The sequence below is a fragment of the Pyricularia oryzae genome, chromosome 1 (genome assembly GCF_000002495.2).
Source record: "Pyricularia oryzae 70-15 chromosome 1, whole genome shotgun sequence".
NCBI lineage: Eukaryota > Fungi > Ascomycota > Sordariomycetes > Magnaporthales > Pyriculariaceae > Pyricularia > Pyricularia oryzae.
This window is the reverse complement of record NC_017844.1, coordinates 4953304-4969905: the sequence shown is the minus strand read 5'-3', so window position 1 is coordinate 4969905 and position 16602 is coordinate 4953304. Positions and strand designations below refer to the sequence as shown.

Below are 16602 nucleotides of genomic sequence, written 5' to 3'. Positions count from 1 at the left end.
GCAGACCAAGAACCATGGGCGGTGGGCCGGACTACCACCGAAGCACTTTACGCGTCGTGACGCGGTCCTTTTTTTTCATTCGGGGTACAGCTACAGGAAAAAAGCTCTATCAAATTGTTCGACAGCCGAGAACAGTCAACTTTACGATCAGAATACCAATAGTACTTTGCTGTAGCCCGAAACCACACAGAAACAACCAAACAACTCCTCGATAAAACCATACAAAAATGTCCGACTTTGAAGACGAAATGGAAATCGACGCAGCGCCCCCAGCGGCCGCCATAACCTTCTCCTCGGGTGCGACCGAAAAGGGCAAGCGCAGCGCGGCAAACCTGCCGGTTGAGGCCGAAGACTCTCTTCCATGGGTGGAAAAGTACCGACCCGTATCACTCGCCGACGTGTCCGGCCACCAGGACATCTTGGCCACGGTCAACAAGTTCGTCGATGCGAACCGCCTACCCCACCTGCTGCTGTACGGGCCCCCGGGAACGGGCAAGACGTCGACGATATTGGCGCTGGCGAGGCGGATCTACGGCGCCGACAATGTCCGGCAGATGGTGCTGGAGCTGAACGCGTCCGACGACCGCGGCATCGACGTGGTGAGGGAGCAGATCAAGACGTTTGCGAGCACCAAGCAGATCTTCACCCTGGGGTCCACAAAGCCGGCGGCGGCATCATCATCAGCATCAACCAGCAACAACCCCTCGGCGACCCGCCCGACCCCATCCTACAAGCTCATCATCCTCGACGAGGCCGACGCCATGACCAACACGGCGCAGATGGCGCTGCGCCGCATCATGGAAAAGTACACGGCCAACACGCGCTTCTGCATCATTGCCAACTACGCCCACAAGCTGTCGCCGGCCCTGCTGTCGCGCTGCACGCGCTTCCGCTTCAGCCCGCTCAAGGAGGCCGACATCCGCGTGCTGGTCGACCGCGTCGTCGAGGAGGAGACGGTCAACATCCGCCCCGACGCCGTCGACGCCCTGGTGCGGCTCGCGCGGGGCGACATGCGTCGCGCGCTAAACGTCCTGCAGGCCTGCCACGCGAGCAGCACGCCGCTGCGGGAGAAGGGCGCGGCGGCGGACGACAAGCCGGTCGTGAGGGACACCATCACGGTGGAGACGATATACAACTGCATCGCGGCGCCGCCGCCAGAGGCCATCAAGGAGATTCTCGACACGCTGCTGGCCACCAGCGATGTGGTGTCGTGCCTGGGCACCATCAACGCGCTCAAGACCACGCGGGGCCTGGCGCTCGCGGATATAATAACGGCGCTCTCGGAGGAGCTGGTCAAGCTCGAGGTCAAGCCCGAGGTCATGATCACGTGGCTGGATGGACTGGCAGAGATCGAGCACCGTGTCGCCGGCGGCGCGGGGGAGGCCGTGCAGACGGGTGCGGTGGTTGGTGTCGTGAGGAGGGGGGTGGAGCTGATGAGTTGAAAGGAACAAACGGCAGCTGGTGTTTTATTAGGAGGGTCATGGTCTCTGGAGTTGGAGCGGCGTCTTGATGTGATTTATTTAGTAATGACTGCTGTAATTTGAATCATGATGACAATAACTTCTTTTCTCGAATTGCACTCGGCTTTGGCTTATGATATTGGTATTCTCGTAAGCTATCTTTCAACCCTATGAAACCCTTCATGATCCTGTGGTGTAGCCCTCCCAATGATGTCATGATATTTCTACAACTTGGAGCAAATCCCATGCCGTTCTTGGACAAATACCAAAAGAACGAACCCCGTTTCATACAACATAACAATACCCAAGACTCACCCAAGAGTCCGTGTTGATATAAAAAAGAAAACCCGAGCTAAAATGAAAAAGTCGCTAAACTCCAGCCCATATGTAATGGTAATGAAATGCCAATCCGCTTATGTGACAATGACAGCAAGACCTTGGAAAACCACAAATGTCCCAACCCAGAACAAAAAAAACAAAACAAAAAGGTATCACGCACACACCCATCCGGCCTGGTCATTCACCAGCAACGCATTGACGAGCACCGCCTTCTTCGGATAAGGACACAGCTTCCTCGTCCTCTGGACCTTCCAATCCGCACCGTAAGCGACGGCGCGAATATCGTCCGGCGCGGTGCCGTTCTCGACCCACGTCACCAGCTTGAGCAGGGCGTCGTAGTTGACGTCGCCACGGAACAGCGGCGTCCCCCAGCCGCGGAGAAACTCCTCGGGCGGGGGGAGCGGAGTCGAGCCTGCGGGCAGCAGCTGCAGGGTCTCTGCCTGTCCTACCCCCGCAAACATCCACGGCGCGTTTACCCACGCCGGGCTGAACCAGCAGTGGCCCATCCCCGGGACCAAAAAGTGGCGCAGGAAGGCATCGGTCGCCTGTTGGCCGCCCATGGCCGTGCGCATCTTGTTGTAGTAGTTTGTCGTCGATCGCGTCGGGACCAGGCCGTCGGCCACGCCGTGATATAGAATCACCTTGCCGCCGCGCTGCTTGAAGGGCGAGAGATCATAGTCGTCGGCGCTGGCCTGGCCCGGGTTGACGCGTCGAGAGTCGACCACGACCTGGTCGCTGTACTGGGGCAGCTTCCAATTGGTGTCGTTATAAACCCAATACCGGGGGTATGCCGACACAAAGTCGCCCGGGTTGTTGAGGTATGTGACCCAACCGCTGAGGTCGGTCTCGGAGCTAGGCTCCATGCCGTTCATGACGAGCGGGTCGCCGCTGCCGGTATAGTTTGCCCCGAGGTAGTAGTCGGCATACATTCCCTTGACCACAGCAACCTGCTCGGGCGTTATACAACCCGGGGTTTGAGGCGCGCCGGGAAGGCAGGTGAAGCGGGTGAAGTCGATGCGGCACAGCTCGGGCGCGCTGACAATGCCGTCTACGACACCGTCGACTGCGTCGCACTGCAGTTGAACCTGTGCCACGAGCGTCTGCCACGCCCCGCCGGTGGCCAGGTTGGAGGCGTCAAAGATGAGGCTCCCGTCAGGCCGGATGTTGGACTTGCCCTGCTTGGCGCCCCAGGGCATCAGGTCCTTGGTGTCCCAGGCCGGCGCACCAATCAGCGCCCCGTCCCAGCTCTCTGGGTCGCCCTGGATCGCCTTGAGGGCCTGTCTGCCGCCGGTTGAGCAGCCTGCAAAGTAGGAACGCTCGGGCCTCTCCTGGTAGTAGCCGGCCACGACCTGCTTGGCCACCATTGAGGATCCCCGCATGGCCCGGTATCCCCAGTCCAGTAGCCTGTCGGGGCGGTTAAAACCCCAGCTCAGGTCTCCTGCGCCGGAGCTGTGGCCCGTATCGGTGGACATGGTGGCGAAGCCATAGTGCGGGCCGGATCCCATGTATGGCCAGTTGATGCCGCCGAGGAACGCGCCATTGCCGACGGCCAGGAACCGACCGTTCCAGGTGTCCAAGGGCGGCAGGAACATGCCGAAGCGGTAGTTTGACGGTGGGTTGGCAGTCGTGTTTTTTACGCTCACAATGATGGCACAGACCTCGGGTAGTCGGGTCGCGTTGACCCCAGCGGCCAGGTCCTTTGGTCCTTCGCCAAAAGATCCCCCCTCAGGGACAGGCACGGCCGTCTCAAGGCTAATGCTGACGCCTTTCTCCTTGTAGGACTGCAGCACCGAGGAAAGATACGAGGACGTGCACACTGCTGCTGGAGTTGGTGGTGGTGGTGGCGGCTTTCTGCCAGGATAAGGCTTATAGTGGCCATCTTGGCCATCTTGCGCCGGCGGAGACTGGGCGGCGCAGCGACGGGAATGAAGAGTTTTGCCATGCAGAGACTTTCCCAGAAGCTGTTGTTCTGGAACCGCTGCGGCCTGGGATCCGTCGGCGAGGGCGCCAACGGCCGCGAGGCCAAGCAGTATCGTGTGCCCTATCATTGATGGGCGAACCCGCGCTGTGCGTGCGGGTGGCTGCAGGTAAGCGATCCGAAGAGATCAAATGGAAAAGAAGGCTGGAGATGATGGATGTAAGGTTGCTAAGGGTACCTTTGGTATGAAACCTTTTGAGACGATGATGTATTCGTCCGATGTGAGAGACACGAAGCAAGTTGCTGGGCTGACGCTCTAGCCTTATATTGACTCAAAGGCAGACCCAAGAAGCGAGGGACAATCGGGGTTTCCCTGACAGGCCCTCATGTACGTAGCCAATTTTAGTTCAGACGCTTCCCTTCCGTCTAGTGCAGTGTACCCTGGGTATGTAGGTACGGACACCAAGAGGTCTCGTCGCGCGTAGAAGCTGAGCAAAAGTAAGATTGTTGCTGATGTTCGGACCCTACCTTGCTGTGCAACTAACATGCACCGATATTGTCTGGGTCGAATCCAATGGGAGGTCAGTGCCTCGAACGGCTGACGATGGTGCAAAATGCACCGAGTCGCACATCACTGTCCAGATTGGGCAACTGAAGATGTTTCGCCCGCAACCCGCAACAAAAGATGGGCGGCTCACTCGGATCCCGTGCCCTTTCGTGAAAAAGCAATAAGCGCAAGGCTGACGTGGTCAAGGTCACGCCTTTGCCCGCGGGAAAAGCTGGCTAACTTGCCCCAACCAAGCAGGTGGGTGGCTAGAAACCTGCTAGACTGGCAAGCAGAGTCCCAAGGCTTTGCGCGCACACGCTTTTCGTACTAGGAGAATAGCTGGGGATCCGGTTGCCGTCGGCCCCACCTCCACTCGAAGCCATCTCTGTTCTGAACTTCTGACCTTGAGAGGTTTTGTCTGGTTCGTCTCTGCCCACCCGTCGAATTTGGCGCTATTTTGAGTAGCTTCCTGTACCGGCGTAGCCTTGGCGCGATTTGGGCAGGTAGTAGCACTGCAAGTCTCACAAGAGAGACAGCAATGATGGCGTCAAAGAGGTGTGTAAGACGGACAGACATCGTATTTTGTACCGTACATATGCGGTGCTGTCCTTTTTTTTTTTTTTTTTTTTTCCTTCTCGCGCGCGCAACCGAACACAGCATCAACCCATCCCACACGTATTCGGCCCAAAGCCGATTCTACCTCGTAATAGGTGGTGTGAATAACCATTTTTGCCCGAACAATGTCGCGAAAATTACGCACATGTTCGGCGGCTTCTGGACTACCGAGGTGATTCTAGGTCATTTTCTTTTTTGGTCATTCGCTTGCTTCGACTTTTGATTCATAACCGATTGAAGGTCCTTCCTTTCTGCCTCGCTCTTTCTTGGTAGCCCTTAGGTAGATATTTGGTTTGGCAGTATATTCCTTGGCACTCGCCACCGTCCGGCTTCCGCGCGCCAGCTTGCAGCATCGCACGTATGCACGAACACTGGCAAGAGAGAGCCGGGTGGTCGGGAAATACACGACTACCTAATGTACTAGGGGATTTTTTCATAAAGTAGAAATGATATCATACTGCGCACTAGTTGGAGGCGTGAGCGCAAGGCTGGGCAAAGTTAATGCTGTACGATATGAGAGGGAGCGACACTTGTTGATCTCCTCGTCAGCAATCGAAACTAAACAGGAAAAAGACAATCCAGAAATTTCATCGGCTGTGTAATCCTGCCAACTCGGCGACCCCGATACTTATTGGAGCGCGCGACATCGTGAACAAACAAAAGAAGACAGATGCCATCTAAAATTCAGCGAAAAACATAGGCCACAGCCCGTATTGCCAAGCCCGAGATATCCGCTACTCTAAAGCGTGATATTTGGCAGGACGACACGGAAAGTGGCCGTTGCGCAAACCCGATAGAATGGAAAATCAAGTCGTCAGATTTTCCCCCTCTGTCCACTTGTTCGGATATGGTTTGGCAACGGGATCTGAACGGCGACGGGCTAGATGCCTGCTGAGGTTGCCGAGTTGAGTTCAGACGATGACATACATGGTGAAAAGCAACGGTGGGAATAAAAAAAGGGGAAAGACCAAAGCAGAAACAAACTCCAACGAGGTTGTTCCCAGCTTAATCCCATGTTTTGCGGCAGCTAGCTGCATAGCACAGGAAGTTTATATATGTGCCTAAATTATCAGGTGGAAATTGCGGGGGCAGTACTAAAGCCCCCACTTGCTGTGGCTCAGCAGACAGCTTCGTTCGCTCGGGCTGAAATGCCTCGAAGCTCAGATAGAACTGCGGCTGGACACCGTTCCCTTGAGTTAAAATCAGCAAACAACAACTTACTTGAACCGGTGGAATTCCTAGAACTCAATTATCAGGTTATCAGTCCAGATCGGTCTAATAAAGGTTTGTGCCTCTTCGATCGAACAATCCTCCATTAAATTTAGATTCGAAAATCATAATCATGGGGAATTGGGTTTGGGTCGCATTGCAAGTAGGTAGGTAGGTAGGTAGGTACCTAGGTAGGTAACTTACATAAGCATGAAAGCTAACCCAGGTTGGCAGAGACCAACCCATAATCCGCAGGCTGTGCAAAACGCCATAAAACCAGCCGACAGCTGTCACCTGAGTTCGAAACGATGGCCTCAAAAAGGAGGAATAAACGGTTGCTGAGCTGATAGATCTTGGCATTATTTGTCTGAGTCGACTTGAGCAACGTAGTGAAAAATTACAAGTTTCTCAAACAAAAACACAATCCACACCGATTCCGACATGAATACAAGATTCATGAACAGACCTGTGGCAAAAAGCGGCCTCTCCGTCCCCTTGTTTGCTGACTGCCCCGCAAAGACAACAAAAGAAAGAGGGCGATGTGCTCGCTTGACAATAATAGATTTTCTCTACCGCGCACAGCTCGGCCAAGTCCTGATCGCCACGCAAACTTGGCGATGCAATACTTGAAATACCATATTATATGTTCTTGGACCAGGATTGGAAAAGGAAACGGGCAAGCCGGACCTGGGTCTGCGTGAGGCTTATGAGGGAACTTTGCGGAGGATAAACGCGATCTCTGGAGGTGGCAACTCGACAAAGTGGATAAAACCCCGACAAGGCGGCGCTGAAAGAAGAAAAGGAACATTAAGGAAAGTGTACCCGCAATTCTAAGTCTCAGCATAAGTGCTATAATACGTGAATTAAGGCCGGAAAAGGCAAGTGAAAAAAGGAGGCTATCCTTGGCTGTGTAAATTTTGGTGATGCGGAGGTGATAGAGTTAGTGCACTATATTTGTTGCAAACAAGCAACGTCTACATGCAGTCGCTTGGTTCTAGGGAAACCGTTGGGCAGTCGGCAATCTCAACGGCTACTGACAAATTAAGGCAACTTAATATGGACGTTTAGGTCAAACCAAGGCATCTAACTGCCTTAGACATTTGGGTCAATCCAAGATGGACGGGCGGGCTACCAAGCTACTCCAAGACAGAGATAGGCCAGTAAGTACCTAGGTAGTCAGCAAAGTAGGCAAGACACATCAGTTGCGGTTGGCTCATTGTGTTTGTTATACCAAATGCGTACATGACGACGCATGCATGGACAAAAACATGTTTAATATTACTGCGCAAACTTCTTAGCATCAAATATATTAACCCCATCGCAGCAATACACTCATCATTTTAATTACAGTCAAAAGCCATGAATGCGACTGGCGTGACGTGACGTGACGTGAAGAGTCCCCAGGGGTTTCCCAGCACGCGCGGTTGCCGAGTTTTCGCATGAGCAAAGCCACCTTGCAAGCGATCGGGAACCACCGGCGCGTAAACCGTTTGGCCAAGCGCCCTTGGTGTTTGCATTAACAACAACAGAGCTGTGCCTGGCTCCGCCTTTTTCTCTCTTTGTGTTCCAAGGGTGGGCAGAGCACAAATCGGTGAGTACCACGTAGAAGGCCTGAAAGTGCGGCCAAGGGCGGCTCCCCTTGGGATTTTCAGATTTGCGCAGGGAAAGCCACAAAAAAAAGGCCCCACTCTGCTTAAACCTCAACCCCCTGAGCTTGAAGATGCTTTTCTGACCTTTGTTCGACATTTGCCCATCGGGAGTCTGTCAGAAAAAGGGATACACGACGTAGGCAATACCTCCGTAAGATAGGGAGGGGGATCGTGGATTCATTGTGAGTTCGTGTTTCTTGTTCCTTACCCCGGCCAGCCCGAGCTTGCCGACCAGATACCCTCGACAACTTCACCTCGGCCTCGGTTGCAGTCTTTTGTTCGGTCAACAGTACCCAACTGTGTGGTTCTGCACCGATCAGCCAAATTTGACCGGGCAAGAAATGGATCCAACAATTGAACACGACTGGAAAGCCTGGGGTTGGGGCTCCATGTTGGCTTGGTTACATGCCACGATGAGAAATCGACACTCTCGTTTATGCCGACAATTAATCTGTTATTACACTAACCGCCAGCTAGACCACCGAGATTTCCAGGTATGATACAGAGATTGCACGTTTTTGTGGTTCCACCGATGGCACCATCGTCTCAGACGGTATTATTGTAGTGAAAAAATCTCCGCGTGTCGAGCAAATTGCTCCGTTATCATTTAATGAACAACGAACACCAACAAACAGTGTTAAACAACGTGATACGAACAAGAGAAAAAGTCAGCAAATTGAGCTCGCCTACGGACTCCGATGCCGAATTCCCACCAATGATGATATTTCGTCTGACGTCGTCCATGTCCCCTGCATTCCCCTGAACCCTCCCTTGGTGACAAGAAGCCCCCCCTTTGATCCCAACTGATCCCAACCCCTTGTAGCATACCCAGAGCTTAGTGGGCACGGTGGGCGAACCAACGTCGTCGCCCTCGGCAGGATCCGACAATGGTACCACACTTTTCCATCTTGGAGTCGTGGAACCCCATGCCTCCTCCATCAAGGTCCCTTTTTTTTTTGACAAAACCCACCTTGCATGAATTTGATAGAAACCCCAAGCGAAAGGAACGCCACCATCACACGCTGGAGCAGAGCCTCCCTCCCAATCACACCCTATCTCTCAGCCCGACAGAGCCGGCACCCCAGCTCGTGGTCCTGGGATGCATACCCACATGTCATCTAGCGCCCACCAGCAATCGGTTGCGATCATCACCATGCTGAAACGCGGCCAGCCCTGACAGGCGGGAGGGGAGGCCAGGTCGAGAAGGTTGCCGTCTTTGGCAACATCACCCGGCGATGGAGCTGAAGTCTATGTGGGAATTGCAGTCTATCGCAGACGGAGCCAAGGCCAAGAATGACAACGGTGATCGGGTGGACTGGCCGGGTGGCCGAGCAATAGTACCCACCGTTGAATTTGTGACTGACGATCCCGCCGTCCCCCCCTGTGAATGCCTTTGAGTGAAAAGCGATATAAAGACATCTTGTTTCCCCTCTGCTTTGTCCTATTCTCTACTCTCACCTCAAGCCACACGCTTCTGTCCGTAACAAAAACACATTCCTTTCAACCTTTTTGACTTTTTTTGTCTTTTACACATTCGCTTCATTGACTGAGCACTATCAACCCTTCTCTTCGTCGACGACAAGCAAAGCTTTGACTCAGTACATTTCACATTCTTTCCGCCAGACGGCTTTCTGTTACCTCTCTTCAACTGTTTACAGTTTTTGTTCTCTTGCAACAACCATCTATCCTCGAGATATCCCTAGATCTTTTTTCTTACAAAAAGAAAAGTTCCAAACAACAAACATTTCAGCAAAAATGCCTTCCTTCACCACCAAGACCATCCTCACGGCCCTCGCCGGCGCCGCCTCCGTCTCGGCCCACGGTCACATCACCAAGGTCACCGCCGGCGGCAAGGAGTTCCCCGGCTTCAGCCCCTTCAACGGCATCAACGCCCAGACCCTGACCTCCCAGACCGTCGGCTGGGGCACGCTGCAGAGCGACAACGGCTTCGTGCCCGTCTCGTCGCTCGGCAACGCCGACATTGCCTGCCACAAGAGCTCCAAGGCCGCACCGGCCTCGGTGCCCATCGCGGCCGGAGAGACCATGACCATCCAGTGGGACACCTGGCCCGACAGCCACAAGGGCCCCGTCATCAACTACCTCGCCGACTGCGGCGCCGCCGGCTGCGACAAGGTCGACGCCGCGTCGCTCAACTTCTTCAAGATCAGCGAGGCCGGTCTGGAGAACGGCGTCTGGGCTGCCGACCAGCTCATCAAGGACGGCAACAAGGCCACCGTCACCATCCCCCGCAACCTGGCTGCCAGCAACTACGTGCTCCGCCACGAGATCATCGCCCTGCACGAGGGCAACCGCGAGGGTGGTGCCCAGATGTACCCCCAGTGCGTGAACATCAAGGTCACCGGTGGCGGCTCCGACAAGCCCGCCGGCGTCAAGGCCACCGCTCTCTACAAGGCCGCCGACCCCGGTATCCTGTTCAACCTCTACAACAACCCCACCAGCTACCCCATCCCCGGTCCCAAGATCGCGGTTGCCGGTGGCGGTGCTGCTGGCGGTGCTACCGGCGGTGGCAACAGCACTGGCGGTGGTAACAACAACACTGGCGGTAACAACAACAACAACGGTGGCAACAACAACAACAACGGCGGCAACGGCAACAACAACAACGACGCCTGCCGCCTGGCCAAGCGCGAGGCCCGCCACCGCCGCCGCGAGGCTGCCCGTCTGGCCGCTGCCCTGGCCGAGGCCCTCGCCGCTGATGAGGAGTAAAAGAAAACACAACATTGTATTCTAAACCCTTTTCACATTGTTTTGCTCTTGTTGCAGCGTTTTGTGACTCCCTCCCAGACATCTTTTTTGCTTTCTTTTGGCTCTTTTTTTTTCTCGACTGATCTTGGAATCGTCTTTTGCAAAGAAAGGACCAAAGCTGTATATATATCTACCCATTTCTTTTTGTGTTTTTTGTTACGGACAATGGAAACCTGTAGCAAAAGAAGTGCTACCCTTGTAGGGGGAGCATTGGTACAGAGATAGCCACAAATATATCAAAATCTCTTAAAAAGCTGACTGTTCCTGCTGTGTTTGAATGTGAGTTTTGGTGCCTGAATCGATTGTGATTCGGGTGGTCAAGTTACGGCTTGACTAGCGGGAGCTATTTCTGAAGCCGACTAAGAAACAAAACTGCTCCTGGTGATTTGCCCCAAGGAAACGAACTGTTTTAAATCCCCGTCGACACAGTTCGGGCCCCATTCAGCGACCATATGGTAGTTGCCGATCTTAACCGAGTGGAGAAGACGAACATGACAGGATAACCAGGACTCTAGTCTTTGCTCCAATAACTAATCGCGTCAAATAGTTATACAAGAGGCATTGAGAAAAATATGGGGGAAAAGTTCACCTTGATGTCCCGCCACACACAAAATCCATTTTGGATCTGACTGCAACCTAGAGTCAGAAAAGCTTGGCTGTATTACTGTTCCTGCCTGTACCACCCCGGGGGCTGTCGACTCAGCCTACTTCCCGATTTGTACATTGCCGATAGCCGCCTTACATGTAAGCAGAGCGAATTCTTGGACCGAAAAGGGACAGCACAGTGATACACAGCCGCGATGTTTTTAGATGCTTGATTGAAGGAGGCCTAAAGAAGGCTGCGTAAACCGCGAAATTGATATTTTGGAGATGTGACGAGAGATAAAAAGGGCGATTGCCTCGTGTGTTTGGAACATAATCTCACATCTCCATCATCATCACCATCATTGCAACAACGACAAGCACCATTCTCCAGGCTAGATCTTGATTTTTCCTCCCCTACTCCAGCCCTATACAAAACTCGAGCAGCGCCTACCACTTTTTACAACCACCAACCAAAACCCAGACAAATACAAACACACTCAAAGCCCCCACCACAAGTCAACAACAAACCCTCCAAACAAAAACCACCAAAATGCGCTTCTCGATCGCCGTCATCGCCACCGCATCCCTGGCCAGCTCGGCCGCCGCCGCACCTGTGACCAACCTGTTTGACGCCCTCCTGTTGCCCAAGGCGGGCCGCGGCTGCCAGCCCTGGTTGGATTTGAACTCGGGCAGCTACGCCTGCAGGGACCGCGAGATGTTCAACTGCGACGGGAGCAAAACGTGGGTGCTCCTGTCGACGTGCGGAGAGGGCACCAAGTGCGAAAAGAGCTCCAGCGGCGGCGTCAACTGCGTCGTGGCTTGAGGAGGGGAGCTGAAGTTTTTTTTTTGCGCACTTTTTTTTATCTTTCTTCTTGTTTTACTTTTTATTGTTCTTTTCCTTTACTTTGTTGCATCTATTTGGGTATTTCAGCTCGATACCACAGTTGGATATTTGGTTCCGCATTTAGCGGCTGGCGTTTAAAAAGGTTCACGGAGTTTAAGGTGATTTATTTGGGAGGGCTTTGTCTTCTCTGGGTTCTTTGCTCTTCTTTGGTTATTTTTCCATGACAAGGCACTTTGTTCCACGGATTCTACGGAGTTAGATCAGGATTGAAGATATAAACATTTCTCAAAAATGCTATTTTATGCTTAGCAAAGAATCTGCTTGGTCATCTTGAACGATGTTTGGCTTTTTTTTTTATTTACAACTTGTGCAGCTTGGGCCACTCAATAGTGTGGATCTTGCACCTAGATACTGAAGGAATATCCAGAATTTAATTCTCCCAAGACCTGCTCTGATCAGGCATGCAAACTATCATCATCCGTCCCAGACAAGCTCGCCCTTCTCGCCTCCCAGCCCTGCTGCCGCTGATTGTAACCACTGTAACCACTCATAGCCTGCCCCATGTGCATCCCCACGCCGACACCACCACCGCCCGGCCACCTCTGCCGCGTCCTCTGACGCTCAAGCCCGGCATTCTGCAGGACGGTTCGACCACCGTGCCGCCGCGCCCTATCCCACGTTCTATCAATGTACAAACTCGGTGGGGCCTCGTCGTCCCCCGCCCCGCGGCGGCCCACGACTCTGCGCAGGCAGCGGCGCATGAACCAGGGGAGAAAGGTCCCGACCTGGTACTTGATGAAGACGCGCTTCGGCACCGCGAATACGAGGTCCAGGTCTTCGAGGGAGCGGCGTTTTGTCTCCTCGACTAGGAGGAAGACGAGAACCAGGGCGAGGAGGTTGAGGCCTGAGAAGAGGGCCAGGCAGCCTGCGTCGCCGAGGCCCGAGTATATGCTTTTTTGAGTTGGTGTCTGGGGTTAGGCTGATTTGTCCCAGACCGAGAAGAGGGAGATGATGGACCTACTTTAGGAAGAAAATCGAGAGGATCCCGGCAAAGGTCAGATTCGTGGCAATGGCAAAAGCGCAGCCCTGGGGATAATGAGTTAGTATTGGTCTGCCAGAGGTTTAAATATAGCCGAAGCAGTGAATGTTCCGCTTACAATCTCACGGTGTGAGAGGGGGAAACTATTGTAGAGCTATGTTAACACATGAACTGCCGATAAACTCAAAATGAGGTCAAGTATAACCTACCTCTCTGAAGCGAGGGTGAATGGAATAGGTCCTAACACATCGCCAGTTTAGTAAGTCCTGTGATCAGGCCTTTATTCACTTGCCTCATTTATAGCTCAGACAATGAACCGAAAAGAGACAGCGCAATTACCTAGTCCCGGTGAGTATGCGGCTGCAAAAACTGACCGTTGACAATCAAAGTCAGTCCTGCAAATTATGCCATGATTGGGCGACGCGATGCAAACCAACAGAAAACCTACAGAACAGCCACATTACTACAACCCCAATCCTGAATCTCATGTCGGGGATGCTAAAGGAAGCAGCGGCAGCCCCCATGAACAGCGCCATCAGCGGCAGCGTGATGATGAGCCACTTCCGCCGGCCGAGGGTGTCAATTGTTCGGATTGCGGGCAGCGCAAAGATGAAGTTGATGGCCCCTTTCCCGCTTGTCAGCTTGTCACTTCAACCTTGAAAGAAAACAACTCACCAAACCCGCAGCTGAATCCAAACGCCGCCATGCGCTTATGGTATCCTGACTGGTCATTCATGTCGCTCCGGGCGCCGATGCGAAGAAACAGGTCTCCCGAGTAAAAGGCCAGGATGTTTACTATTCACCAGGCCAGCCATCAGCTTTGTTTCTGCAGACGGTTGACACGAGGCCAAGGGGAATGAGTAATGGATGGAAATTATATGGCTCACTCCCGCACAGCTGTTGGCAAAGATTAACAGTACAGCTGCTGATCAGCGCATTTCGCAACCGCCTCTCTGCAAACAGCTGTTGTATCAGCATCCCATACTCAACCACCCGGCCAAAGAACCCTCGACGCATCTGTTTGGACATCTTGGGCAGGCCGAGGTACTCCTCCTGCTCGATGGACTTGTGCATGAGGTAAAGATCTCTGAGGGCTTGCAGCTAAACAGGAAACCACCACAGTCAGTCAGCCTGGAGTTCGTCTTGGTCTACATATGCCATCGCTTATTTGAGACCCACGAAAAAAGAAAGCGACAGGCATCGGCAGAAGATCCTGCACAAACCTCCGTATTCCTCAGCTTCTTCAAAATAGTAAACGCCTTGGAAGGGCTGTAGTTTGGCGACCTCGGCCGCATGTAGTAGCGCGGGCTCTCGGGGCAGTACCACAGGCCGGCCAGCATCATGAGCGAAGGCACGACAGGCCCGGCGAGTATCAAAGACAGCGCGAGGTCCTGGTTGTCGCCGCACGCGGCGTGGAAGACGATGTTGAGGATGAAGCCCATCATGATCCCAAAGGCAACCCTGGATGATAAACAGTCTGTCAGAGGCACGTCTGGCCGAGTCGGCCATGAGGAAGTCAGGAGCCAAACTTTTTATAAAAAGTCAAAGCGCACTTACCAAAGCTGCCACGCCAGAATCGACGTTCCTCTCCAGAATCCTGTGTTCGCGCCGCCATCAGTCCTTACTCTGAAAATAAACAGCATCCACAAAAGACGTTCAATGGCAAACAATGCTCACCAACAGAAGCCTCACTAGCCAAGATCGGCGTGCTAACCGCCTTGATCCCCATCCCCAGCCCGTTGAAAACCCTAACGGCCAGGAGCACATCCCAGCGCCTCACAAACGCCGCCGCCAGGCTCGAGGCCAGGATGAGCAGCGCCGCGACGGCCATGGCGCCCCTGCGCCCGACCGCCTTGTTGACGGGGAGCGCCAGCAGGCAGCCCATCAGCCCGGCGGCGAGGAACGGGGCCGCGTTGGCCGCGCCGAGCCGCCACCTGTCCAGCTCCACCGTCTCGCCACCCCCAGCGGCGGCCGGCACCCAGGGGACCCGCAGGCCGAGCAGGGCGGCGTAGGTCGAGGCGGCGTTGACGGAGCTCTGGACGTGGCCCTGCAGGAACGCGGCGAGGCTGACGGTGAGCACCACGACGCGCATGCCGCGCTCGCTAAACGTCGCGTCCCGCTCGTCCCGCAGCGCGCGCTTCTCCGCCTCAGTCAGCACGACGGGTAGGAGAAGCTCGGCGCCACCGTCGCCGCCCAGGCCGCGCGCCACGTCGTCGTAGGTGCGAATGTCCTTGGCCACGCGCGCGGCGCGGAGGAGCTTCCTGGCGGACCCCGGCACGTCGGAGAGCCAGGCCCGCGCAAACTGCTGGGCGTCTTGGGTCAGGTCCTCGTCCGTCACGTGCGCGAGCGGGTTGTCGATGATGGCGCGGTTGTTGATCCGTCGCCGTCGGGCTTGGGCTTGGAGTCGTTGTCGGCGGTGCTGGTCGTTGGTCTTGGGGGGAGTGGTGGAGGCGTTGTTGTTGGGGTCCATTTCGCTACCTCCCTGGCCTCTGGCGGACTGCTCCTCCTGGCCATAGGGGGATTGCAGCGTTCCCGACGGTGGCGTAGATGCGGGTCGAAGAGGGCTGGGTAACTTATCGGCTGTCATTATGCAGAAATCTGTATACGATTTGGGCGGCGAAGCTGCCACGGGCTTTAGATAGGTCAGGCTAGCGGCCGGTTTGGAAAGCAAACATTCTAATGTCCATATATCAAGGTCCGCTCAAATTGGACTGGCCTGTTGTGGAATTTTGAGTACCTAGGTAGATAAAGTTGGTCTCTTGATGAAAATGAACCCCCCAGAGACTATGCATTCAAACAAAAAAAAAAGGGATTGGAACAAGCACAAGCAAACAGCCTGCCATGCAGCTCCATTCAAATGGCTGCACGATATTTTGGCATCGAGGCCAAGCCCAACGAGAAATAGAATAGAATAACCAGCTAACATTTTGTCGTTACACCGGAGCACGCTGCAGGCTGACGAAAGCAATCAGCTCGGTTGAACGTCTCTTGGCCATGAGAAAATTCACTGGGACCTCTGCACGGCCAGGAAAGAATGAGGGGGTGGCAACCGTGCAAGACTTGCCTGCCCACATGCCGTTCATTCTGTTATGCCAATATATGCGGACCATCGGCGACACCGCTATTTCCCCTTGGAGATCTTGGTCCGTCTTTTACCTCTGTTCGATATACTGTAATTAGTTGATTTTCCATGTTGTACGACTAGACTAGATGAGACCAGGAATAAATTTGACTGTTTGCAGACTGCGGCACAGCTACATTGCGGAGAGATGATGGAGAATTGACCCCCTATATTTGGGTTGGTCAAAAAAAAAAAAAAAAAAAAAAAAAAAGCGGTAGTTTGATGCTTCGTGCACCTTGTGCGACCGGCCATCAGTAAAAAGGTACGATCAAAGAAGTAGGAATCAGAACGACGGTTGGTCTGTCTGTCTTGCTGCGTATGTTCTCAGTCAGCAAGTCAGCCGAGGGCAGCCGACTATAGTAGAGCGGAGAAAGGCGGCAAGCATTTGGAAGAGGGTGGTGTGTTGATCACTTGCCGATCAGAAAGCGGCACCAATAAACAGAATCCACATGTTATAGGTGTGAGCCAACTAAGTGCATCCCAGCTTGGCTCGCCAAACAACCATTGAGT

At 53.9% G+C, this 16602-nt stretch overlaps 6 protein-coding genes across 6 annotated transcripts; 4 read left to right on the top strand and 2 right to left on the bottom strand.

Moving 5' to 3' along the window:
* Positions 1–28: 28 nt before the first annotated feature.
* On the top strand, positions 29–1580 carry MGG_13023 (replication factor C subunit 3). The gene has a single exon (XM_003710163.1). The coding sequence runs from the start codon at positions 228–230 to the stop codon at positions 1440–1442; it is 1215 nt and encodes a 404-aa protein (XP_003710211.1). The 5' UTR covers positions 29–227; the 3' UTR covers positions 1443–1580.
* A 5-nt stretch (positions 1581–1585) lies between these two features.
* Positions 1586–4425, bottom strand: MGG_05366 (feruloyl esterase B). Its single transcript, XM_003710162.1, has one exon. It carries the CDS (start codon positions 3845–3847, stop codon positions 1952–1954), a length of 1896 nt encoding a protein of 631 aa, XP_003710210.1. The 5' UTR covers positions 3848–4425; the 3' UTR covers positions 1586–1951.
* Positions 4426–6027: 1602 nt separating this feature from the next.
* On the top strand, positions 6028–8914 carry MGG_16340 (uncharacterized protein; the record flags this gene model as incomplete). Its single annotated transcript, XM_003710161.1, has 6 exons — positions 6028–6163; positions 6747–6904; positions 7157–7248; positions 7493–7679; positions 8211–8231; positions 8726–8914. 6 exons carry the CDS (start codon positions 6028–6030, stop codon positions 8912–8914), a joined length of 783 nt encoding a protein of 260 aa, XP_003710209.1.
* Positions 8915–8972: 58 nt separating this feature from the next.
* Positions 8973–10464, top strand: MGG_05364 (endoglucanase-4; the record flags this gene model as incomplete). The annotated part of the gene is made up of 2 exons (XM_003710160.1): positions 8973–9120; positions 9488–10464. 2 exons carry the CDS (start codon positions 8973–8975, stop codon positions 10462–10464), a joined length of 1125 nt encoding a protein of 374 aa, XP_003710208.1.
* A 1068-nt stretch (positions 10465–11532) lies between these two features.
* Positions 11533–11939, top strand: MGG_16339 (uncharacterized protein). The gene has a single exon (XM_003710159.1). The coding sequence runs from the start codon at positions 11639–11641 to the stop codon at positions 11909–11911; it is 273 nt and encodes a 90-aa protein (XP_003710207.1). The 5' UTR covers positions 11533–11638; the 3' UTR covers positions 11912–11939.
* A 316-nt stretch (positions 11940–12255) lies between these two features.
* MGG_05363 (sugar transporter) lies at positions 12256–16300 on the bottom strand. Its single transcript, XM_003710158.1, has 11 exons — positions 14649–16300; positions 14529–14568; positions 14195–14432; positions 13859–14072; positions 13647–13766; positions 13420–13596; positions 13311–13340; positions 13181–13211; positions 13090–13114; positions 12954–13018; positions 12256–12883 (listed from the first exon to the last, which is right to left on the bottom strand). The coding sequence occupies exons 1-11, from the start codon at positions 15556–15558 to the stop codon at positions 12388–12390; spliced, it is 2346 nt and encodes a 781-aa protein (XP_003710206.1). The 5' UTR covers positions 15559–16300; the 3' UTR covers positions 12256–12387.
* Between the last annotated feature and the right edge of the window lie 302 nt (positions 16301–16602).